Genomic DNA, 26,100 nt, shown 5'->3' with positions numbered 1-26,100 from the left:
TGTAGCGTCCACTGCTCCTAATGCTTAGGATGGGTTAAATGCAAAGATTGAATTTCACGACATTGTACTATACGATTGTATGTGACGAATAATAAAGTTTCCTCTTGTTTTTCTAGATGCCTCATTGTGTATGCATGCAGATTTTGCAAATCAGTTGCTTCCAGCCTTTACCACATCTGTGTGGGTGTACAATGAGTTGTGTGTGTGTTTGCATAGCGTCTCGTACTTGTGCATTTGTGTGCACGGAACGCATCACAGAATGCCCATGTGTTTCAATGCATGTCTGTGTGTGTCATGCCCATCGTGGGAATAATTACTAGCAAGGCCCCCTGGCTTAGAGTAACAGCAGGGTTAGTTTGTTGTCCCAGCAAATGGATTTCCATGGGAAAACAGACCCAAGATGCTGTCTCCCATCACACAGACACACTGAAATTATTCAGGCAGGGGGTCCTCAGCAGGAGAGCAGATTTAGGAACCATAGCCTCCATGATTTCGTCACAGCACTTATTTGGACAGATAGGGAGGTTTTCTCTGACACAACAGACGGCAGCAGAGAGCTGTGGATGGACAGATTCGGAGAGTGCTGTGAAGACGAGTGACAGAGAGGAGAAAGAGAGAGCAGACTGTAAGGGGAGCAAAGTTGGCTGCTGTCTCTTAATCCTTAAATCTTCTATAATCAGGATGAGAGGGAGAGAGCATGTTGCCTGACTTAGGACAGCAGGGTCTATGTTGGGACCTGGATGGATTGCCGGCTGATGAAGCAACCTAACTGGCCAGTAGGAGATATAGAGGGAGGGGGAAGGCATTCAGCCGGGGTCAGTTTGGGAAATTTAAACTTAACCAGTTTCTACCAAGAGCCAACAGGACAAAAGAAAGTCCAATATATGAGGATGGTTTAACCACCAAGAGCAAATTCAAAAAGAGAGAAAAAGAGAAGAGGACTGTGGACCATGACTGGATTGTTTTAGGGTGAGACTTTAATGTTACTATTTCTTCTAAAAAATAATTTAAAAACTTTGTTTTGGCACAAATTGTATATTTTTTACATCTTCACTCCACAGCTCAAATTTAGGATTCATAGGAAGAAGCTTGTTTAGATTCCCAAGTGTTGCTCAGATGAAAGTTTAGGCTAGGAGTAAAAATAGGACCTTTCTATGTTTGTGCAGTAGGAGGATGAGAGAAAGAGACATGTTTGTGTGATAGTAATCTTAATTATTCTGCATGACACAATGCTGAAATAGGAACATATGTTTATGGGATTAAAGAGGTTCTATCAGTTCTATCTGGCATTTAACGAGAGCTTATCCAAAAGACGCTAATACTCTAATAAATTGTCAGCAGGTGTAAAGCTGCTTCTGTGCAATCTGTGGGAATATGTGCCTAGTGTGTGGATATGGTGGTGATGTATGCAGCTCCTTCAAAATATTAATAAAGACTCAGTCTACTCAGTCGATTAGAAGTAGAGCTGCAAAGATGAACTGATTAATCAATTAGTTGTCAACTATTAAATTAACCTCCAACTATTTTGATAATTGATTTGAGTCATTTTTTTATGAAATTGTTTTATGATTCAAGCTTTTTAAATGTGAATATTGTTTAGTTTCTTTATTCCTCTATGGCAGTAAACTGAATATCTTTGAGTTGTGGACATAACAAGACATTTGAGGACATCATCTTGACAGATTACTCGACAATGAAAACAATCGTTAGTTGCAGCCTTAATCATGAACCTGAGCTTTGAGAATCAGTGTCATGACTGGTTTAAAAATGTACTGCATACAAACATTACCTTTGTATTTGTATAGTTTAATGATTTATACCAAATAACCACTGGATATCCCATGCACTTGTACTGCAGTGCAGTGTGACACAGTTAAGATACCATGACAGATGCTGTCACTAGCCTGGCCTCCCATTGCTTCCAGCACCATGTGACCTTTCTCAACCCAGTACACTCCTCCTATGCCTTAATTCACATGATATATATATATATATATATGTCATGCACATCCTTACACATTTCTGAGCATTAACTACCTTAAAGTATATAATAGTGAAAATATTATAAGTCATAACTACTCATTTTCTTCTTCTATTCTATGATGGGCTGAGCTAGTGAACAAACACTGGCAAAAAAACATGTGAACAGTCAGCTTAACCATCTTGTAAATCAGAGACTTAAGGATCACCCGCTCTAACAGGAGGGCAGAGGTGAGGTGAATCTTGTCATCCTCTTTAAGTATCGTCCCTTATACACAAGGCCGTACAGGTCATCAGATCTAAATAACATGATAACTTCAAAGGCTGCCAGAGTTTTGTTATTAGTCTTGCAGTCATATTTGAACTAGTGTGAGATGCTTATTTTGAGGAGAAGAAATTATACACAATCCTACCCTGGATGGCACTAAACAAAATGCATATGCACACAAATATTTTTGCAATCACCAACACCTTTCACACACATTAGGATAAGCACACATTTTAGAAAGTACCTGAATTAGCACATGAGATACTTTATGTCTGTCCTTCAGATGTTTATATCAGCAGCATGTGGCCACCAAGCACAGCATTTGTTTAGTGGCCATTGGGGCTATTATCCTACCACTACCACCCAAAAATAGCCTTACAGTCATCTAAATGACTAAAAATTAGCTCTCCAATGCCCCATGCTGCTTGACTGGGCCAGTAATGCTGGGTTTGCTATGCCTGCTGATAGGCACACAGTTGATGGTGATAAGTCATGAATGTCATATGCCTGAGGAAAATCTAGAAAAAAGAAATGTGTTCATTTTGTGTCCAACATTTAATGTTTTTCTATTCAAGATATGGGTGGTGTGCAGCAGACCTGACACCCAGGTGGGATCCCAGGCAGAAGGGGGTCCAATGGCCACTGCAAATTATGACCCCCACCTGGGCGAAGGCCCATCTGATGACTCAGAGAGCCTCCTGGATGATTCTGACTCAGGCAGTGTGCTTTCTGATGACTCAGTGCTTCCTGACTATGAAATGGATGAAAAGATTACAGAGCCAGCTAAAACTTTGTATGAGGCCTGCGTTAGGAATGAGCCCACGTCCCTGCGCAGGATCCTGGAGAGAGGAGTCACTGAAGATGAGGGCATGGAACTTGACATCAATGGCAGGGTGAGATGGATTTCAATTTCCTTTTTATCACACAAGAAAAGTGACGTTGACACAAACTGAGAAATCTGTATTTCTGCAACCAAAAAGGTTTAATAGTTTCATAAAGGTCAATTTATTTTTACTTTGTTCCCCCTCAGAATGGACTGATTTTGGCTGTGAGCAAGGGATTCATAGACATTGTCACCATGCTGCACACATGTACAGTAATAGACATCAATCACCAAGACAATGATGGCAATACTGCCCTCATGATAGCTGCCCAGGCAGGTTTGTCTGATGACACGTACAGCACATAACCTCAACATCTAGTCTCCAGTCAACCTACCGATATAAACATAATGTTTTTGTTGTTTTTCAATCAAGGTTTCATCAGCATTCTGAACTATATCCTTAACTACTACTCTGGTGTGAACACCGAGGTCAGGGATCCCCGTGGCTTCACAGCCCTCATCAAGGCAGGCTTGCAGGGCCGAGAAGAGTGTGTGTCTGCCCTGCTAATGCATGGTACGTTCATGGAACATAAGACCTCCTATAAACTTTGCAGTATTTAATTCAGATGGGAGGAACATCTGGTCTATGTGCACACGTGGACAATATATTTATTCAGAGGCAGTCAGCCCAGATTCTTACATTGGCAAACCCTCACCCATGGTACATATCTTGGTTTGGGAGAAAACAAAATGTACAGTTAGGATGCAAGGACTAGTGTGTATAATTCTTGAACTTGTCCAGGAAAATGTATTCCAAAAACTATAAATGTTATACGTATGTGATACACACTAATCTGGTATTTCTCATTAGTCCTCCTGAATAAACTATACAAGCACACATTTAGGATAGCACTATAAATATTGCAACCACGTGCACGTCCTATTCAAAGTCAATTATATTAGAGACAGATAACTTGACAGGCAAATGTGAGCCATGCGTGGAATAGAAATATGTGTCTGATGTTCTTGGATTTGTTTTAAAGCCATGATTATTCATTAAAAAAGTGACCTAATATGCATTTCCGTATTTTTTTGTCATGTTAAAGGTTCCATGGCCTGAACATTTCACTTTATGAGGTTTACATGCGCCAGCTCGGCTGCGGTTACTGTAAAGCTTGTTTTACAGTAACCGCAGCCGAGCTGGCGCGTGCATATGTGACGTCATGAAATTTCCGTGAGTATTTATACCTGCGCTGGTGGTCGCAACACTAGTTGCAGTCTTCTCCTGAACAGCGGTGGCGCTAATGAGCAAAGGTTACCGACGTTGCTTTCTACGGACTAGAAGAAGAAGAAAAAGGTAAACAACGGCACAACTAGCAGCAGCATTGCCGTCAGTGCTTCGATTTGATTCAATGACCTACTTCGTCGGATCATGCCTTTCATTCACCATAAAAGAGCTCATCTTAACCCAGTAAGTTTACCAGAGAGACTTGTAGTCACTCTGAGAGTCCTGGCATCCGGTTGTCGGCAAACTCATTCAGGCCTCCTGTTTCCGCTTTGTCGCGCTCCGCTGAAAAAAAAAGAGCCGTGCGCGACCTCGGCTCGCGCGCCATAAATCGGATGCGCCGGCCGGATATTACATCATTCTGACGTCACGATGTCGCGCGCCACCTTGGCTGCGTCTAGTATATAACAGCTTTAAAACGGACTAGAGGCATCATGGCTTGCAAACAAGCAAAGTGGCAGTTGGTCAAGGCCACTCCCCCACCCCCCCCCCCCCTCTCCTCCTCAATAGCATTTAAAGCTACAGACACAGAAATGGCACATACTAAGGAAAGCTCATTGTGGGACTGGCTCTAGTGGCTGTAATTCTGCACCAAGGCTGAATTTCAGGAAAGAGACTTCAGATACAGTATTAGGGGGCCACTAAGGCCTATATAAAAGCATCCAAAAAGCAGCATGTCATAGGACCTTTAAATTCATTCATTTATTTCTTCAAATAATGAGGTAAATGTTTTTCAGAGAAATCCCTGTTAGCAAAAAACGCAGATTTCTCAATGTTCTGAACGCTCCCCTTTAAAGTTTTTTTTTCTACTCTCTGCTCCGTGTCACTTCACACAGAGCTGGGTTTCAATGATTGGGCATCTGCTCTAGGCAGGCTACTGAAGTGTTTTTTTTAAGCTAACTGCAGTGTTTACACTGTCACAAGTCACGTTAGCTGCATACCAATGCCAGATAGCTGTAATCTTGACTGCCAATGTTGGTCATTTCTCCCCAATTTCGGGTCACATTAATGCTGGAACATGTCCTGTTGTGTAGTATTTGGTTTAGAAGCCTTTATTGGTGATTTTTCATACAAAGGGTGAATACAGGTGCAGCAGCCATGGGCAGTATGAGAAAAATAAAGTGTTTATTGAACATTAAAGCATGTAATCTTGTTCTAGTAAAATCACAAAATACAAGTAGGAATCTGTAAAGAGTATACAATAGGTCACCTTTAACCCTTGTAATGTGTTAGAAAGCTGCACACATTTATTGTGTTAGCGGGTCAAATTTGACCCGTGATTTAACTCAGCCCAAAATACTCATAAAACAATGATTATCCAATTGTGTTTTTCACCTCATAGTTAACTTATTATAGATTCATTTACATGTAAAAACTCTTTTACATGTTATTTTTTTGGCCTTTGTAGTGACCACAAGGTGGGGTCATTTTACTGGAGGAGCAATTGATTTTCTCACGTCCCTCAGCATCCAATCATTTTTAACTTGGTTCCTTGTTTTCACTGTGTCCTGCTATGTTTTCCCCTTTTCATATGCAGGTGCAGATATGAATGCAATGGACCTGGTCCAAGCGAGAGGTCTAAAGGACTGGATCCTTAGGACAGGAGGTTTTGAAACTCTTAATAGACTACGCCGTCTGCAGGCTCATTCTGTCGCTGAACAGTTCTGTGAAAGCTACATTCCTGAGTGGCCTGAGCTTAAGCAATTGGTAGAAAAGGCCACCACCACCAAAACAGGCTGTCAGGCGCTGAGGCAGTGCTTAAAAGACAACTTTTCTTTCAGCTTCCCTCAAGACCCCCAAGACAATGGAGTCATGGACCATATGGTGCGTATGACCACAGGCATCCATAGCCCCCTGATAGCCACTGGTTGTCGTCCACTCTGTCCCACAAGCCCCCCAGAGATTGGCAAGCGACGGTTAGCCGTCCCTGAACTGCTTGAAAAGCACAGCAGCAAGGAGTTGGAGGAAAGCACAGTGTCCCACAGTAAAGGCTCCTTCACCACCTCAGCTTCTCCCACTGCTGTGTCAGCCTCCTCTGTATCCCTGACATCCTGCCGCCAGGACCCGCCATTAGGTGGCATGAGAAGCTTAATTCCCCACAGCATAGCGAACAGGAACAGCATCTTCCCCTCAAGCTGCATTCCTAAGATTGAAGTGACAAAGTCTGGGGAACCCACTCCAAAGAAAGAGAAAAAGAAGAAAATGCAGAAGGGCTACCTGGAACCTCCTCTCTGGAAGTACAAAGAGGCCAAGATGGAAAAAAAGAGGGAGAAGAAGCAGCACGAGGAAAAGGAAAAAGACATAGAAAAAAAACAGAAGGCATCCAAACGTTCATCAAGCCAAAAATGAGGCATTATTCTCTTTTCCTCAGAGAATTTCACTGTGATAAAGTCATGCATGAGGGTTGAGCATGTGATTACAGTGAGTAACAGAAGACTAAGGAATTGCAAAACAAGTTTGGGAGTGAGAAATTCACAATTAAAACACATTAATGGATTTGAACGTTGGGTTGGGATGAACATCAAGTGACTTGAATTTGCTAGATGTGATATATTTTTCAAGAAAGCTGAAAATTATGTTTACCAAATGTTATTTGGATTTGGAGATATACAGTGACATGTCTTAGCATGGTTGACTCCTACCTCATGAACAATGATGCCGCAATTATTACAACAATTATTCTGACTTGAAAACACTGTCCATTGGTGAGGTCTGTGTATTGTGAATGATTTCGAAGTAGCGTGCCATCATGGTATTCAACTGTAAAATAAACCAAATAAATAGCAAATACTGTATGTACAGTACATGTGAGCAATGGCCTTCAGCACATGAATTTATGTTAAGTTAATCAAAAAGACTGTGTAATGTAAACAGAGTTAAAACATCTTCAAACGATGTGCTTTGCTCCTCTACACCACATGATCACAAGACCAAGCAAAGAATAACATGCGTCAGCACCCAACTATTGTGAGATGTATGAACTTTGGTTCTTTTTCCCCTCTGCAAGAAGTAATGCTGTTAGCAAAGACTCAGAAGCAGGAAGTGAATCATAGCTAGGGCTGAACGATTAATTGCATTTGCGATAATATCGCGATATGTTAAAACGCGATTTCCTAATCGCAAAGGCTGCGATTTGGTCTCGATTTGATGACTCGCAAGAGCAAATCAGTCTGCACTACGCAGAGAAAGCATCAACTTAGCACGCTAACGCTACACTGTACCTTGAGCTGATCTCTGTCATTCAAACAATTCTGAGTTGAAGTTTAAAACTTTTACAGCCATTTTAATAAAATGAAGGGTTTTGTTTGGGCTCGAGTCCATACATGCAGTTAATGGATACAGGCACGCAGAACTGAAGGCTCGGTTGGCAACGAGCTAGCTCTGATTAGCGGTTAGCTCCGGTTAGCGGTTAGCTCCGTTATAAAGATATAAAGATATGGGTGGAGGAGCTGCCACTGAGAGGGGTAACAATCAGACTGATAAATGACGGTTTGGGGAGCTTTCACAGCGCGTAGCCGCGGTGTTTCAACGGTTTTATTAGTACAGTTAATCCCCACGGCAAGACCACAGCAACTAACGTAACGATAGCCTCTCTGAGCAAGTGCAGTGTTGGCGATGTCGGCACACAAACTTCACGAGGGGAGGGGCTGGAGGCAGCTCCTCTCTGTGCACTGTAAAAAATATATGTGTGTGTGTGTATGTATGTATGTATATATATATATATATATATATATATATATATATATATATATATATATATATATATATATATATATATATATGTATGTGTTTTTACTTATTTAACTGTCTAGTGTGTAATTGTGTGTTGTTCATACTATACAATGATTTATTGTTTGTCTTTGTTGAATAATACAGAAGACAAAGAGCTTAAAAAAATAATCGAATATCGAATCGCAATCGCAATATTTGGAGAAAAAATCGCAATTAGATTATTTTCAAAAATCGTTCAGCCCTAATCATAGCTATATAATACATTGTTCGATTGGGATCAAAACTGCTCAGTCAGCAGGCTAATTCTCAATTTACTTGTGTTTCCTACAATCCCTCAAACCCGACTACCAGGGCAAGTAAACATCCATTTTACAGCATTTTATAAATGAAATCAGTCACCATTTTGAGTTTTATCAAACATTTTTATTTTGAAAGGTAATCCAATCTTCTTTATTATGTAACATGTAGCTGCATGCCTTTTATGTCTTTTTGACAGAATTTTAATACTCCAAACTGTTTGGCTGTGGCATGTGTTTGATGTTAGCAGTGAGGAAACAGAAAAAAGGAACTTTGTCTGATCATAAGAAAAACTGCTTCAAGTCCTTAGTCTGCTGTGCTTAATGTACCATGTTTGATGGGCTTTTTATAGGACACCAAAATTGCTGCTTGCTATATTTTAGCAGACCTCACATGTGCAGAGTTACCTATGCATAGCACAGAAACTATATGTACATAAAGTTACTCAGGAAATCTTTTGTTAATAATACGTTGGGCATTATACATTAAGCATCTGTCAAGACAATGTAATACCTGTTCTTATTATAACAAAACATTTTTAAATATGTTACCTAAAGAAATATTTATTTAGATACTGTTCTAACAAAGAAAATATAGCATCATTTCTTGGGTTATTTATTTTAAAGTGGAAGCAAGAGACACAGAAAGCTCAGGTTCTTCTTCTTCTTGATAATGTATGAGACAGATGAAAATGTATTTGGAATAAATTTGCTGACCTTTTCAAGTGAGTTTGTTTTTTTCACTGCACTTTACCTCTGATTTGATGATCTGAAAGAATCACAATATTGTATATTAGTGTGGTTACAGGACATAATACACATTTGTTGATGTAAAGTAACTGAATTATATTATACCGTATATAAAGAATTGAAAACAAAATCAAAATGGCTACTTTGACGTGTGTAAAAATATTTAATAGAATTATTTCTATCAATTTCATGTAAAGATTCAAAGTTTCATAGATGAAAATGAAGCTAGAACAGGTCTACAAACATGTCACATAATATTTTTTGTATTCTGGCTCACTTCCTCTTCACAGAGGGGAACTTGGTGACTTGAGGTCAGCTCTAACATAAATACCTCTCTAGACTTTAACCCTGTCTATGTCTTAGACTGTAAACACATACTCATATAGTTGCATAGGCTGGACCAGATTTTGACCTCTGAAAATAAAGTATCACACTGTGAAACATAAATATGACTAACTCACAGTATGAAAACATGTCTGTTGAAGCAATATATTTCCTCTGCTATAGTAGGCTAAATTATACAACCAATTAAGGCTTTTTATGAAAACCCATAAGGGAATAAGAACATATGGCTCTTTGAATCAGAGAGATTTTTAAAAAAGAACAACAATTTTCTCTTTTTTCTACATGACAGCTGATGTGAGAGCTTCAAGCTGTTTCTTCAGCAAGAAGCCAAAAATTGAGAGATAACAGAGCCTGAGAACAAGGGGGGGGGGGAGGGGGGTTATATTACAGACATGAAGACATCTCTCTCAGGCTCTTCTGAATTAAGTGTTTTCAGACAGCTGAGTCTATCTGGCATCCAAGAGACAAATGTATTCTACCATTAAGAGACACTATGACTGCCACAACTGCCGTAACAGAAAGGCACTTGAGCACTGTGGTGTTTTCTTTAATTTGAGGCGATATATAAGCTTTACAATACTAACTAAATACATTACAAACAGATTAGCAGTATAAAGTAGTTTAAGAAATAAATTAATCTCAGAAATGTGTTGTGCTTATTGTTACTTTACATGGATGTTCTTCACTGTGCAGAATGGTGCAGTTTCGAGACTGTCCTCTGCTGAAAAACGACCCCATAACTCATGGACCATAAGTCATTTGTTCAAAATGCATTATGACTCATATTTACTTTTATAGTGGCCGTAGTAATTATGATGTAGCAAAGCAGTAAGTAAGGTGACTAGCGCGCCAAAGTGCGCAAAAGGAAGTGAGATCCAAAAATACACCTGCAATTACTGCTTATCGCCATAGGTGCTGCCAAAGAGAATGAAACGGAGATCTTCGTGATTGTATTGCAATCATTTTTTTTACAATAACAAACATATCAGACACTTATTATTATTCCAAGCAAAGAATATTCATATGAAATTTTAAAATTAAAAAAAATAAATGTGTAGAGGGGATCTTTAAGTTCAACACTGTTGCTAAAATACATGATAAAGCCTCCACTGGCCCCTAAACTTAAAAAATGGAAGGGGCAAAGTGGGTTAGATAGGCTAGTTATTGCTTTACACAGAAATGTGATTAGGCTATATGGTGGGGTATTTGAAGCACATTCCTGTCAGTGCAGTGCAGACAGCTATCCACAGGGGGAAAAGGAAAATGAGAGGTTTAGAAAGAAACAGGAAAACCGCTATGAGAACACATTCCAGGCCCCAGACCCTGTACGGGACAATAAGGGGTGGGACAAAGCTTTGTATACTAGCCTACTTTAAAATCTGTAATCTTGCCTTTAGATCAGAACTTTAGACAATAACAACAAAAACATCATACTTACTGGGAGTGGACTTGCAGAGAGCTTTCACTTGTGAGGTTCTCACAGCGGAAAGAGTCTGGTCTGGTTCCAAACCGACGACGATGTTGTCGGTTTATCAGCGCAGATTTGGACCGAGATGAGATAGCCTACAGCCCGCTGTTTGTCGTCCTGCCAGGACACCGCCCTTTTTTTATATTTCACTTCTGCCACATGTAGGCTAGAGTATCACTTGTTGTTAAACGAGTGGGCAGTTTTAATTTTTGTAGCAAAGAGGAAGAACTGCGGACCAACTTTTTTTTTTGTTTGTCACCGAAGCAGGAAAGGATGTGAACATCTGCAATTGAGCCGTTTAAACGAAACGTAAAACGATTTACTCCGCTCTTGAAATGGAGCCAGTTGTATTTTAAATCTTCTACTTTTGACTTGAAATACTTTGGGAACACTTCGGCTAACTTTGATATGGGAGACGTGCGGCATCTGCGTCTGTCAAGTTAAAAGGCGAGCAGAAAACAGGTAGGCTGATGGTGTAAAACCTCATTTTCTCTTCTGTTGGTGTTTTATGCTGTGTGCTGTGATTTCTAACCATCTTCCGATGCTAATTATAGCTAACGTTAACACTGGACGTTAAGTCACCATTGGCAGCGCCATACACGTGTTTCCAGATGTGAACAGGACAGGTGTCAAGAAGTGTCCTACTTGACCCAAAGACAAATTAACAGCAGTAAATTGTTCTTAAAGCCATCTCCTGTGATGCAGTTTTCAAATTTTTCTCACGTATACGATTATACGGCCATAATAAATTCAATTGAATGAATTCTAGGCCTTTATTCAGTATAGTGGTGGAAAGTAGGCTACTTTAAAGTCCATTTAGCTTACTCTATAGTCTATTTGTAATGTTGAGGTATTTTTATGAGTATTTCCACTTGATTCTGCTAACCTCTGGTCCACTACCGTTACATTTCAGAGGCAAATATTAAAGTAGCAGGATTTAAAGTAGTTAAAAATAGCTCCCCCTCAACCAGTTACATAATTCAACTGCTGCTTAAATATAAATGCATCAGTAATAATCATCAAATGATATAATACATGTTATAATATAACACTGACAGGGGTAATTTCTGCTGCATAATGGAGCCTTTTGATACCACAAGCACATTTGGTATTGATATGAATGTGGAGCCTACTTGTAATGGAGTGCTTTCACGTTGTTTAATGGCTACTTTTGTCTGAAACCTTACTGCACCACTGGCCGCAATCATAGCTGTATTTCCCCCCCTGTATATTTACTTGTTCATTTTCTTTACCCATCCCCCTCCCCACACACACACATAGGGGAGGCATTTGCCCTTTTTGTGTATAGGTTATGATAGAAGTCAGGTGGGTGCTGTAGTTGATCCATGACATGAGGTGTGTGTCACTCATTCTCATTCCCACACCTATACATTCTCACTTTCATTTCTTCTACAAAGTACTTTGGAGCAAAGAACAATTTGTGTGCACAGTATGTCTGAGGTATATATATGTCCTTTTCTTCCCCAGACATGCATTCATCGTAGGTATGCATGTGAGAGCATGCAGACAGCAACTGAGCCATAAAGTCTGCCAAGCCTAGCTTTGTCTGAAATGAAGATACAATCAGTCTGTCGCTGTAACTAGCAGACAGTCGCAAGATGTTTTTACCACTTAAAGCACAGGGATAAATGTGTGGCTATGTCATTAAAAATAACTGTATGTGATGTATTCTTGCCATTTAAACCACATAATAGAAGCTTTTACAGTAAAACTGTTGAAAGTGACTTTCCAGAGACAGAGTTATAGGGCTTTTTGGTGTGATGAGGCCCAGTGCAGGGGCTGATGGAGGCTGCTATGCCATGCCCCCAACATCCACCACTATAACCACACAGTCATCCAGATGGAATGAGAGATTTGCCTCCCAGAGTTAAAGCTCTGTAGATGAGAGGAAGAGATGACAATGGATCTTTTCCCCTTGGGTCAAGAGCTACAGCCTCTTGACAGAATGGAGAGAAACAGGAGAGACCTCAGAGAGGAAGTGTGCTGGAGTCTAAAGTCAGGCTGCCTACGATGGAGGGCGTGATTACTCCTATCCTATGTCAGGATGATAAAAATGATAGCTAGAGAAATAAGACACAGTCATGCTCCTCCTCTGGGAATAATTCAATTCTGTGGGTGGATTTGTGTTTAGGCTATGCCTCCACTGGACCCACAGATAAACCACCACTGACATGTAGGCTGCATAACACAGGAAGTGCTTTTTTCTGTTGGTAAGGTTCTAAACCGTCTCTGACAGTGGTTTCATCTGTTGAGTTGGAGCCTCACAGCTAACAGGAAGCTCTAAAGATAGTTTGTCAGACATTTTTATCAGATGTCTCATGTGAAATGGAAATCTAATTCAGCAGAGACTTTACATTTGATTTGACACTTTGATTAACATGGGAAACTCCATTGAGAACGTGTTCTCATTTTCAAGAAAGCCAGCTATATCTATTCTTAGAATAGATGCTTTTGAAAGAAAACAGGTAAAACATTACTGGAACTTAAAAAAGCAGACACCAAGGGTCAGATCAGAAAAAATACAGATATGCATGTTAAAAACTTTCACTCCTCAGTGACATTTGAAACGACTTAATGACTTGGCGAAGGTGATGGCTTCCTGTAGATTGTACTTAAAAAAACTAAAGGAGGATAAGTGTTTGAAATATGTATTATGTTACACTTTGTACAGATTTTTTTTCTTCTTAAAGAAGCAAAGTATGGCTTTCTTTTTTGTTGACCTCTTGAGGTACACAAAATAATACTTGAGAAAATGGCTATTGGGTTTACTCTTTCCCTTTATCTGTGGCTCTCATTACTGCGCTGAAATGTATACCATTGTGCCATATTTTTAAGTAAGAAATTTATTAAAAATGGTATTACATTTTTTTTAGAATAACTAAAGGAAGATATCCGTAGTATTGTGCTGACGTACAAGTTCCACTGCCAGATGTGTGCAGTTCAAGAGCTATTTGCTGTGGGAGACATGAGGTAGGATTTCCATAAGAATATTTGATGATAAAACATGCTGTGCTGTTCACTTGCAGCAGGCAATGATGAATCTAAAAAATATGTCTATTTTAGAAAGCATACTTCCATTTTAATATACACATAATACACATGAAGTATTACATTTGTTATGTAATGTGGGACAGTAATCGGTCAGTTTAGTGTAATAAGCATACTGAAGAACCGAGTCTGAAGTTATGCAGTATGGCCAAACAGGTTAAACAGGTTAACTTGTTTGTCTGTAAAAAGTGAACTTGATATGGATAGGACTTCACCAGAGTCAGAATTTTTCAGGTTGAATCTGATTAAGTGTTCTATTATTTTATGTCTGTAGGTTGTAGGAACAAACTATCTAACTGGTGTGATTTGTTTTCCTTAAGCATACTAGATAGAGCTGTAAATTGTTGGCTGGTGATTCAATTTGTTTCACCACTCAGTACTAGCTTTTTTTTATTAGATTTGTAAAAGAGGTTTTGATTCGGTTACTAATAGCTTTCAGCTACAAAACAACTAAAGTGGCATATATAACAGTATTGTGTAAAAAGAAAAAATTGAAATGTAATTTTTATATAATTTCATATTGCTGAAGCCAGAGACATTCATTCATTTGATCTATTTTACCAGAGTAATGCAGTTGCATTGACATTTCTCATACTGTAATTGATCCAATGATTGACACATTACAACCCTAAAGCATATAGTACTATAGGTTTTCCTCAAGTAAAGAATGATTTTTGCCCACATTTCCTCAACCTCACGAGTTTTCAGAACAGTGCCTGCTCTTAACTAACATTAGTCTGGGTAGTTTTGTGATGTATTACTTATCTCAAGCTAGTGTTAGGCATCTTGGTAGAATTTTTCACAACATAAATCTCTGTCTTCAGGGTAAGAAAATGTATTGGGCTACAGATAATCAGTGTGACCTGTGGTTTAAATTCCCAATTTGCGCCTATCTCAGTCCATCCAATTGCACACATATGAGATTTAATATAAGCCCCACCCACCTCAGAGGTTACAGGACAGACATCAGGTCTTGCATATAATACACACTGCAAGAATAATTTCTTCCTCATACTCTCACATTGATGATTAAAGAAGCTGCCAGCAGACCTTGGTAAACCACAGCCAGCTAAACTTCTAACTCTCATCTCTCTTCTCTCAAACAACAGCCTTTCCAAAAGACATGCTTTTTAGATGCTAGACATACTGCTGTTAAACAATGGTGAAGAAAGACCTCACAAGACCTGAGGGTTTATGTGGGTTCTTGTTTTATTGTGTGCTTTTTTTAAAGAGAAAGTTATAAGCATGGCAAATAAATCACCATTTCTTTTACTTATTTGTATTTATTTATGGTTCCTGTCTTCCTTAAGGTAGAATATTATATTAGCTTGTGTATTTGATTGAATGTACATCATCCAGATACATTGTATGCTTATGTTTGTAAGTTCTTCAATGTTCAAAAAAAAAGAAATCACCATTTTCATGGTATATGGCAAGGAGACAGCTATTACAAAGAGATTACAAAAAGCAATTGAAATTAAATCAAAGAATATAGTCTAAATTGTGCACAGAACATACCAACATTTAAGAGGCTTTTAGGAAACGTGCATTCAATTACCTACTTAATATTTGGCACAGTGTATGTAGCAATGTAATAATGATGTAGGATCTGTTACAGTAGATAGATACAGTGTTTTAAACTACATTTTGGTTACTTTTTACTAATGTTTTAAATAACAATAACATGTCTAAGCTTACCTGGGTATCAAGTTACAGACTATAGTGTGCTTCAGCAGTGAGAAAGGCAGAGTTGTGTATGACGGCCCTTCTGCTTGCGTGACCCTCTGCAGTTCAGCCCAAAACAATGTGCAGACCTGAGTCTCGCCAGCCAGCCGGGTGGGGCCACTCAATGGCAGGAAGCGTAGCCATCAATATTTACTCTGCGCAAGGCAGTTGAAGAGTCGACAGGCCTGGAGCCTGGGTAGCACAGCGCCACACGCAGTCTCAGCACACATACACAAACACTCTGATGTGCTGTTACAGCCTCCTTCCCCTAAGCCCCATTTTCCCACCCAATGCAATTACAACACAGGCAGACAGACTGGGCCCTCGGACTGTTGTTTTTGACCTCATAGCTTCCTCTGCCAAAGAGTCTAGGCTTTAACCACTGCTTAACTCCTCATAGGCACTATTAAGTTACAGAATGTAAATTCCAATCACATACCAGTTAAAATGTCAGTGCCTTATTTTTCCATAATGCCCCAAATTGAATATCTGGTTTCTTATTATGACAGCTTCTAATAAAGAAACAACAGTAATTCTATTATCAATATTTGATTATATGAACTGTTATTCATTTTTGTTCCTGTTTCACAGAGATGGAAAGCTCTTCTCTACTGACAGTGGTGCTAGTTGGGGCGTTTCTGTGGATCTCTGCTATTCATGCAGGTGAGTTAATGATGTTCAGTGTTGAAAAGAGCATTCAGTTCCATTCAATTAAAGCTCCATTGAAGACAACTCAGGTAATGGTGGACAAAACCACAACTAAAAGGCTCAGGAATATTGGTCTTACATGTCTCAGGTGGTCAGACAGTTTACAGTCATTCTGCCTCCTAGAGATCAAGCGTTGTGTAAAGCAGATTTAACCATTTTGAAGAAATAATCTGTTTTATAATTAGTAGGGCTGTCTGCATTAATGCGTTAAACGCGATCGATTAAGGGCTGAGCATAACGCGTTAATTTTTTTTAATCGCATTAATCACATGCCGCCATTTATTTTCATTTCAATCGGCTTCGCGTCGTGCCTAACAGGCTACTATTTTGACCCTTCGCCGCACTTTGCCATACTTCCTCGTAACACATCCTGCTGCTGCAGGAATTGCAACGCAGATTTTGGTGCCTCATTCTGATATGCCTGCGCTTCTCTCTGATGCTCCTAAACAGACGTTACAGGCAACAGAAACATTGCTGCACGTGATGCTCGTTAACACTACACTCAACAGCAGCTAACGTTAGCCTACCGCTAGCTAGTAGCTGGATTAAACACGGTTACAATGCTGACAGCTAAAGCTTAACGGTGTAAAGTTTGTCTGTATTTCACTATAGAGGATTTCGACACCGGGATGTAACAATCTGCAGCTGCCGTTGTCGGAAAAACACAGACATTATTATTAAATCATTTAATTTTGACCATACGGCCTTAGCAATAAACAAGCCGTTCTTTAATGTCGCCAACTGTTGTTTAGTACCCTTCTTTTTTTAAACTTTCTTAAAAAGTATCGGTTCAGGCATCATTAAGGCATCGGTACCGTTTTAAAAGTACCGCTTTAGCACTGGTATCCAAACCAAACAATACCCAACCCTAATATTGACTCTAGATTCAAATGTGTGACTAGATTCACACATTTTTCTTTTGTTTACAGTAAATAAATAAATAATAAACAAATACAAATCTTAAAATCAAGTTCATAAAGTCACTTTCTTTGCATTCATTTGATTCCCAATCAAGATACACTGGTAAGAATTGCTTTCCATTGTTAATATGTACTTAAAAACAGTTCTGAAATGCAAAATAACAGAATTTTAATCATGGGATAAAACATGTGATTAATTGCAATTAACTATAGAAATTCAGCGATTAATCATGATTTTAAAAAATTAATCGTTTGACAGCCCTAATAATTAGTGATGGAGGGGTTCTCGCTTTTACACTCCTTTTGTAGATTAAATGTCCTTTTGGTAGAGCATTGTTTCAGACAGAATTGTGTTCATAAGAATGCCTTTGCTGCAGGTCTTTGTGCCTTTCCATGTACACACACTATGTGTAGACCATAGACTGTATAATATTAATGGACAGAGCTTGTGTGACATCACCCATCGGTTTGTGGAGATCTGCTATGAGTCGTCGAGTTTGCCGTTACGGGCGCAGCCATCCTGGTTGCGGATGTGACGATTTTAGACAAGAAGGAGGAGTGAGGGAGGAGCCATAGACTGCTGCTTACACTCTACGTTGTGTTACACACTTTCACTGGCAATCACATCATAGCCACGCCCTAAAACACCCCCTGCTTTATTGCCAATTTTAAAATCAACGAGACCCTAATTCAAAAAATGAACATCATTCTGTGTTGCAGAAGACTTAAAACTAGCGATTGAGACCATAAACTCATGAAAATGTTTACTGAGGTAATAAATCAAGTGAGAAGTGGGTCACTTTCTCATAGACTTCTACAGAAACCGACCTCCTTTCGCAACCGCATGTGTCGCCCCCTGCTTGAATTCAGATAGAAAGCAGGTTTAAGGCACTTCCGCATTTGCAGCACTTCACCGAACCGGATGCTTTGTCCATTAATATTATACAGTCTATGGTGTAGACATCATGCCAGCTGCCATCTACAACCAGTCTCTTCTGTGTCAGGACAAGGGGTCGGACTAAAGACTGATACTAACACTCACGTGGACTCCTACACTTTTCATCTTCTTTAAATTATCTGATCCATAACTGCGCTACATCCTCACAGTATCATTTGCATTTCATCTATCTACCCATGATTTGTGTGTTTGGCCTTGCTTTTCTTTTACATTTCCCAGATCAATCAACTGTCGTAGGTTTCTCAATTTACTATTGACATGTAAGACTTGCCTTTTTGTCAACACTGTCTGTGTGCACTTCCTTGTGCTTCAGATTCCAAAGACGATGGGAAGGTGCTGTGTACGTGCGAGAATGGCAAAGGCACATGCGTGAATGGAACTTGCAAAGGAGACATCTGCTTCTACTCCTGGGTTCACGGCCATGAGGAGAGGGGCTGTTTCTCCAAAGTTTACTACATGGAGCAGTGCTTCAGCAAATTTGACCGCTTGTTTATGCACTGCTGCAGAGAGTATCTGTGCAACGCCTTCACCACTCCCCCTCCAAACATTAGTCAGTACCCAAAGTATATTTTTTTTTTTACAACATTTTAACATCACCATTATTCTGACCACTGTGGAATGGAGTCTCCTAGTTTAGTGTCATTAAGTCCTCTCAGTCACAGTTCAGTGAGTGCACATCCTGCATTACTTTGTACTAATGGGATTCAAAGCTTCCCTCTAGACCAGGAATCTTTAAAAAATGTTTAAGCCAAGGACCCCTTAACTGAAAGAGAGATGGCGCAGGGACCCCCTACTACATATTGTATAAAATTAAGTTGCATATTAAACTGGGCCTACAATAAAGTGTAGGGCGGCCTAAAGCCTTTACATACCTTTTTAGTGCATGGAATACTAAGCTATTAAAATAATAATTGTCAGCATGATTTTATAAGTTACACATTCATGTGGCACAGTGAATTCTCAGCATATACTGTATCTGTGGATGGCTACCTTAGCGACTACCTTACCTATAGGCCAGTAAGCCTATAATCAGTGGGGATTTATATTTGCTAATAATATGTTGGATTCATGTTAAGACATTTTTATTTTTATTTTTTTACTTTCAAAGAATAAGTTGGAGGCCTCCTGCAGTGACTCTGAGTAGGGCTGGGCGATATGGAGAAAATCAGATATCACGATACTCTTGACCAAATACCTCGATATCGATATTGCTGCGATTCTAGGGTTGACAATTGGTGCTTTAACAAAATATCTTCACACTTAGATATTAGATAAATAATCATCAGTAATGTGGACATCATGTCTAAGTGGGGAAAGGCAAATAATAGAACAGCTAGAACAGTCTGGTAAATTCAGAAAAGGACATCACTTTACTGTAATGCAGCCTTTAAAACCAGGAAAAGACAACACTTCTGTCATATCATGATATTACGATATCCAAAATCTAAGACGATATCTAGTCTCATATCACGATATCAATATAATATCTATATATTGTCCAGCCCTAACTCTGAGGACCCCCTAGGGGTCCCGGACTCCCTGTTGAAGATCCCTGCTCTAGAAAGTAACTGGTTCCCCCTTGTGGTCAGTTTAAGCAAATTGATACTGTGTGGCTTTCTTTTTTTTGGACTGATGAGGCACTGAATGTCATGTTACTAGCGTGTTTAACTTCAATCAAAAATAATTCCAAACCTCTCCTCCTCAATGTTCTGAAATGTTGTGTGTATTTGTGTGTGTGTGTGTGTGTGTGTGTGTGTGTGTGTGTGTGTGTGTGTGTGTGTGTGTGTGTGTGTGTGTGTGTGTGTGTGTGTGTGTGTGCGTGTGTGCGTGTGTGTGTGTTGCCTGAATGGGTATGTGTATCCAGATGGAGAGCCGACAACAACACCCCCAGAGCTCAGTCGTCCGGAGCTGTGGATCACGTTGTCTTTGCTGCTGTTAATCACAACTGCCAGCATGTGTGGTCTGGTGCTGTTCCTGCGCTTCCGACGTGCACATGGCAGATTGAGAAATGATGTCCATGGTGACCGTGATGTCACCATGCTCAAGGTTCCTGATGGAGATGACCCCACATACGGCGTAAGAGACAAAAAGCACAATACTATCAAAAGATGTTCAAGTTTTTGAATGCTCACATTTGGATTATTTCTGTCTCTGTCTCAGGACATCTTTGATGAGTTTTGTACTTCAGGGAGTGGGACAGGGTTGCCCTATCTGGTCCAAAGGACTATGGCCAGACAAATCTCACTTGTCCAGTGTGTCGGTCAGTCTCCTTCACCACTGCTGCTCTTCTGTGCCAAGGTTTTGTTTATTACTTTGCAGACGTGTAATTGTATCACTCTGTTTCCAGGTAAAGGCAGGTATGGGGAGGTGTGGAGGGGAACTTGGATGGGGGAGAGTGTGGCTGTCAAGATCTTTTCCTCTAGGGACGAGCAGTCCTGGTTCAGAGAGACAGAGATCTACAATACTGTACAGCTGCGACACGACAACATACTGGGTATGGCAGCAGATTAAAGTTCAAAAGAAATGTTTCTTGTGATATACGTTTTCTGTGAAAAGAAAGGTGCAGTGTCAAAAAGACAGACGTGGAAATCGTGAAATTCTATTCTGGCTTTAGGTTTCATAGCCTCCGACATGACATCCAAGAATTCCAGCACCCAGCTGTGGCTCGTCACCCACTTTCATGAGCTGGGTTCGCTCTACGACTTCCTGCAGTACAGCAGCTTGGAGCCTGAGAGCTGCCTCAGGATGTGCCTGTCAGTGGCCTGTGGCCTGGTCCATCTTCACACTGAGATCGTCAGCTCCCAGGAAAAGCCAGCTATCGCCCACCGAGACCTGAAAAGCCGAAACATCCTGGTAAAGCGGAACGGACAGTGCTGCATCGCTGACCTAGGTGAGGGTTGTGTAGAAGCAAGGACAGCCAAATCACAATTAATCCACTAGACATCTAGTTGTATGTATTTTCAACTACTGCTGATAATTATGATTAATGTGTTGAGACAAAACAGCGGTTTCATGCTGATTTTGATAGTTTTGTAATTGACTATAAATTAAAAGGTTACATCGGTTCTCTGTGCCTACTTTCTCGTCAGGTTTGGCTGTGATACACTCTCAGTCTCATGACTACCTTGATGTGGGCAACAACCCTCGCGTGGGGACCAAGCGCTACATGGCCCCTGAAGTGCTGGATGAGACTATTCGTATGGATGTCTTTGAGTCCTACAAGCAGACTGACATCTGGGCCCTGGGCCTGGTCTTCTGGGAAATTTCCCGCAGGACCATTGTCAATGGTAGGGAGACTGCCTGTCATTTGCAGAGACTTACCTATTCAAACTTCAGGAAGAAAATGGTACACAGTATATTTATATATCAATGTGTCTTTTAAAAGTTGATGTATTACCTATCCACTCAGGCACATTGTGTTGAAAATGTGTTTTCTCTGTCATGTCTGTCTAGCTCTGTATACATAAGAGGCAGTCATTCCCATGTCTCTCAGCACTCTAGTGTTTTCCTAGTCTGTGTCTGTCTCTACTATCCTCTCCCATGATTAGCACTGCAGTAATTATAAACAGTCTTATCTGGTGTCAGCACTCACTTGTACATAGTCCAGATGCCTGTGCACACAATTTGTAGATGCAAGCACATATCCATGCTCAAATGACCACGCACACACATGGGCACAAACACACTTAGTCCAGATGTGAACACACACACACACACACACACACACACATACACACACTCAGCAGGCCTTCAGATCTCATCCCAGTGTAGTCACCAGGGAATTGATATCTTTATCCCAGCACTGTTGTTTAGTCAAACATACTTTACAAAACTCCCACCACAGACTATCTCGATTTCCAAGTGTGCTATTTCAGGCCTTGCATGAAGAGAGATGTATGTTCTGAAAATGTATGAGGAGGTAAATTAGGGGTTTAACGATGATCTACTCATGAGGTTTATGAGTTTTCTTACAATATTGAATACATTACAGTATATTAAAGTACACCCACTGAATCCCACAACCAACACCATAAACGTTGTCTTAACTGTTTGGTAGTTGTTATTCTGCTCAACTGGAGAAGAAACCACATACTGAGTCTTTTTTCTCTTTTGAATTGTTTTAGGGATTGTGGAAGAGTACTGCCCTCCTTTCTTTGACATGGTGCCCTTAGATCCCAGCTTTGAGGAGATGAAGAAGGTGGTGTGCGTGGACCAGCATAAGCCCAGTCTGCACAACAGGCTCCATTCCCACCCTGTAGGCCATCTGATGACACACACACACACACACACACACACACACACACACAGTGCCAATTATATTTTCCAAGGCTACAAAATTCTCGGCACAAGTTTCTCACTCTTTCCAAACTTTAGCACAAACATATTCTCAAATTTACACAGTTATGCCAGATAAACAGGCATGCAAGCAAACACATAACAATACACACTTGATGAACTCACACATGGGTAAATGTAGAGCACATACTCTATAGCAGTGGTTCTCAAACTTTTTCACATCAAGGACCCCTAAACTGACACAAATTTGACCACAGACCCCCCATCTGATAAGACTTTGTCCCAGGGTGCCCTACCTGATCAAATTTTTGCTTTTAGATGTTTTTTTTACAGAAAGTGAATGAAATCCATGGACAAAATAGTCATAAAATCTGGCATTGTGTTACTTATGGAGGAAATTCTAGTGAAAATAAATGATTCCCCTTTTTGTTGGGGACCCCCTGGAACTCCTTCAAGGACCTCTGGGGATCCCCAGACCCCACTTTGAGAACCACTGCTCTATAGGACACATAATAACGGTGACACAAATGTTTCATTCTACTGGGATGGCCAGGTGGTAATTTCCATTTGTCTCTGTGTGTCAAGATCCTGTCGGCCATTGCGAAGATCATGAAGGAGTGTTGGTACCAGAGCCCACCAGCCCGCCTTACAGCCCTGCGAGTGAGGAAGACACTCTCCAAACTGGACCATGACAGTGACTTCAGCACTGAGAAACTCAAGAGGGACATCTAGACCAGAGCAACAGGATGAAACAAGGACAAACAATTGAAAATGCCAGAAGGGATTATGCACCACATTCCAACAGCACAAGGTGTAAATCATTAGCATATTTTGAGCTAATGGCTCACACAGTCACTGTATTCTATTAAAACCATATGACTTGGGGCAGTAGTGTCTAGACTGGCTCCCGAGGCTATTTTTTTTTTATTTTATTTTTTTGCGTAGCCTAATTTTCATCTGCCATATTTCTGGTACCCAACCAAAAGGCCCCAAAAAGAAAACTATGAAGATCAAATTATATTTCTTTTTTTTTATTCATTTATTTATGTTCAGCTAATAAAATTAATTTCCAAAGCAGAATAAATAAAACCAAAGATTTTATAGCCTGTTCTACACACACAGGGTTTTATTCATAATTGTCTAAATCCCCCCATCGTCATGACAGAAAGGAAAATCTGGCATAGCACAATTACTCATCATCTTATCGAGAAGAAGAGGAGGATGTCATTCTGGACTTTCTCTTATATACAGGAAAATTGCACAAATGGGTTTTCCCAACAATTGCCAAAAAAACCTTGGAGGCCTTGGTGTTTTTTTTTTTACTATGAATACAGGAAATATGTAAGTAATAACATGCTCATACCGAAGCACATTACCTGTTGTGTAAGCATATTTAACTTATATAAAATGAGCCTTCATTATCTGCACACAGACACATTGAGCTATTTAGTTGTACATATTCTAACAGCATTGGAACTGTTGTCATTTATCACCATTGGATTTATTGTAAATATATTTTGTATAGGGGTATTATTTTCAATTATTCAACAATGAGACACATTTTATATACTTTTTTTTTTAACGACACATTTTTTAAGTATTTTTTTACATTTCTGTAGGCCAATAATGTACCATCACCATTACTATGGTCAGTAAAGGAATTCACAAACAGACATGTAATATTGTATATGTTGAATAAAGGATTGTATTTTTGAACAGTTTGCGCTCCACTTATGTTTGCAAGTCTCTCATTGACCACTAGAGGTCATCAGATAACAGACAAACATTGCAGCATTCCTTGGGAGATTTACGGAGTTATCAGTTTTGCAATTGGGTTTTTCATTTTCTTAAAATTATTAAACAAAAGTTTAGAGACCAATATTTCATCACAACACTGAAGTATAACTAACAGTCTCCAATTAATGTGAGGGGAAGGTAGGGGATTCAATATTTGCCCACGTGTCACTTGCATGAAATGTAAGATAAGATAATATGTTCACATGTTCTGTCAGTCACACTGACCTCACGTAGTGAGATGCTGAACTAGAAAATATAAATAGATTTATGTAAGACATGCCTGACTGAATGGGGACTTGAATGGGACATAAATAAACAATAAAAAAAGTGTATATGTTTATTTTACTGCATTAGTCTTAGGTTTTGATGTGATATTCTGTAAACAGTAAAAATACTAACATAACCTTCCATTTTGTAATTTTACTGTAAAAGAAAAATGCAAACATCTGAGGATTTCCATTTCAAACTAATGTTTAGATCCCATTTAAAAAGGACAGAAATATCTGTTCTCAAAATCAAAACTACTTGTTACTTACTGTGTGTGTGTGTGTGTGTGTGTGTGTGTGTGTGTGTGTGTGTGTGTGTGTGTGTGTGTGTGTGTGTGTGTGTGTGTGTGTGTGTGTGTGTGTGTGCGCGTGTGCGTGCACGCGCGTGTGTCTGCCTGGTTGTTGAACAAACTCCAGAGAGATAATACTCCCTCAAAGCCCCAGTCTGTCTGGTCAGTCAGATGAAGAGCTGGTTATTTTTAACACCACAGGGGGGTTGTCCATGTATCAGAGAGGCCAAACTCCCTCTCTGAGTGCAGAAGCCCATCTCACTTCTCCCTCTGCGTATTCTTTTTCACAGTGGGATCATTCCAACTGGCTCGCTAGAGACAGAGGGATTTGTTCAGCAGACAGCGTACACTGAAGAAATGTGGAGATAAATTGGACAGGGATGATAATGGACAGATATAAAGCCACAGAGGACACTATGCAGACACAATTAGGCTTGAGGATAGATCTGTGAGAGTGCTAGCAAGAGAACAGGTGATAAAAGCAGGCACAGATAAAGTCCCAAATGTACCTGGTTGCAGCCTGATTCACCTCTTCCTGAGCTATATTCTCAAGCAGTGGCAGCTGGTTGTGTAAGCAGGGCATAGACAGGTCGGGTCTCTAAGCTGAGAGAAAGCCCTGGACGGATCTGGACCAAAAGAGCTTTTGCGATCTTTAGGTCCGGGATTATTTTACACTTTCTCACTACAAACTGCAATCGGCTGTAACTGTCTCAAAAATCTGATACAGCATCTGATATGTGATCTAGCTCCCTATCTCCCCACCCGAACATGTAATCTGTGTATCATTGTGGGACTGTAAGCATGACAATCATAAGAATGATTTGTGACTCAAAGCTCAAAGATGTACAATCTTCCATTCCTTTACTTCTTTTTTACTGTGTGTATGTGTGTGTGTGTGTGTGTGTGTGTGTGTGTGTGTGTGTGTGTGTGTGTGTGTGTGTGTGTGTGTGTGTGTGTGTGTGTGTGTGTGTGAGCATGCGACTGAAGATGTGTCAGACGTTGGGTGAACATACAGATGCTTGTTTTAATGTTTGTGTGTTTTTTAATGTTACCTGTTGACTGTCAGAGCAGTCGATGCAAGAACATTTTCTGTGTGAACAGACAATAAAGTTTTACCTTATCTT

At 40.0% G+C, this 26,100-nt stretch overlaps 2 protein-coding genes across 3 annotated transcripts; both read left to right on the top strand.

The window, feature by feature from the left end:
* The first annotated feature begins 697 nt into the window (after window positions 1–697).
* ankrd33aa (ankyrin repeat domain 33Aa) lies at window positions 698–7,486 on the top strand. 2 transcript variants are annotated; one of them, XM_039799244.1, is made up of 6 exons: window positions 698–969; window positions 2,117–2,211; window positions 2,824–3,141; window positions 3,279–3,408; window positions 3,505–3,645; window positions 5,894–7,486. In XM_039799244.1, the coding sequence occupies exons 3-6, from the start codon at window positions 2,884–2,886 to the stop codon at window positions 6,703–6,705; spliced, it is 1,341 nt and encodes a 446-aa protein (XP_039655178.1). In that variant the 5' UTR covers window positions 698–969; window positions 2,117–2,211; window positions 2,824–2,883; the 3' UTR covers window positions 6,706–7,486. The 2 variants fall into 2 exon arrangements, with proteins under 2 accessions (XP_039655178.1, XP_039655177.1); XM_039799243.1 differs by lacking the exon at window positions 2,117–2,211 and having other exon boundaries at window positions 699–969.
* A 3,459-nt stretch (window positions 7,487–10,945) lies between these two features.
* On the top strand, window positions 10,946–24,339 carry acvrl1 (activin A receptor like type 1). Its single transcript, XM_039801579.1, has 10 exons — window positions 10,946–11,409; window positions 16,333–16,404; window positions 18,641–18,877; window positions 20,192–20,403; window positions 20,488–20,587; window positions 20,675–20,821; window positions 20,942–21,217; window positions 21,417–21,614; window positions 22,452–22,582; window positions 23,209–24,339. The coding sequence occupies exons 2-10, from the start codon at window positions 16,335–16,337 to the stop codon at window positions 23,353–23,355; spliced, it is 1,518 nt and encodes a 505-aa protein (XP_039657513.1). The 5' UTR covers window positions 10,946–11,409; window positions 16,333–16,334; the 3' UTR covers window positions 23,356–24,339.
* Window positions 24,340–26,100: the final 1,761 nt, after the last annotated feature.

The sequence above is a fragment of the Perca fluviatilis genome, chromosome 5, assembly GCF_010015445.1.
Source record: "Perca fluviatilis chromosome 5, GENO_Pfluv_1.0, whole genome shotgun sequence".
In the NCBI taxonomy this organism is placed as follows: domain Eukaryota; kingdom Metazoa; phylum Chordata; class Actinopteri; order Perciformes; family Percidae; genus Perca; species Perca fluviatilis.
The sequence above is the reverse complement of the archived record's forward strand: the minus strand, read 5'-3'. Positions and strand labels throughout refer to the sequence as shown.

Bases quoted from the DNA above. Each gene is read 5' to 3' on its own strand.
- ankrd33aa (XM_039799244.1), top strand. From the start codon at position 2,884: ATGGCCACTGCAAATTATGACCCCCACCTGGGCGAAGGCCCATCTGAT. The intron at 3,142-3,278 runs GTGAGATGGATT...GTTCCCCCTCAG, and splicing joins AACTTGACATCAATGGCAGG to AATGGACTGATTTTGGCTGT. The intron at 3,409-3,504 runs GTTTGTCTGATG...TTTTCAATCAAG, and splicing joins CATGATAGCTGCCCAGGCAG to GTTTCATCAGCATTCTGAAC.
- acvrl1 (XM_039801579.1), top strand. From the start codon at position 16,335: ATGGAAAGCTCTTCTCTACTGACAGTGGTGCTAGTTGGGGCGTTTCTG. The intron at 20,822-20,941 runs GTATGGCAGCAG...TTCTGGCTTTAG, and splicing joins GCGACACGACAACATACTGG to GTTTCATAGCCTCCGACATG. The intron at 21,218-21,416 runs GTGAGGGTTGTG...CTTTCTCGTCAG, and splicing joins GTGCTGCATCGCTGACCTAG to GTTTGGCTGTGATACACTCT.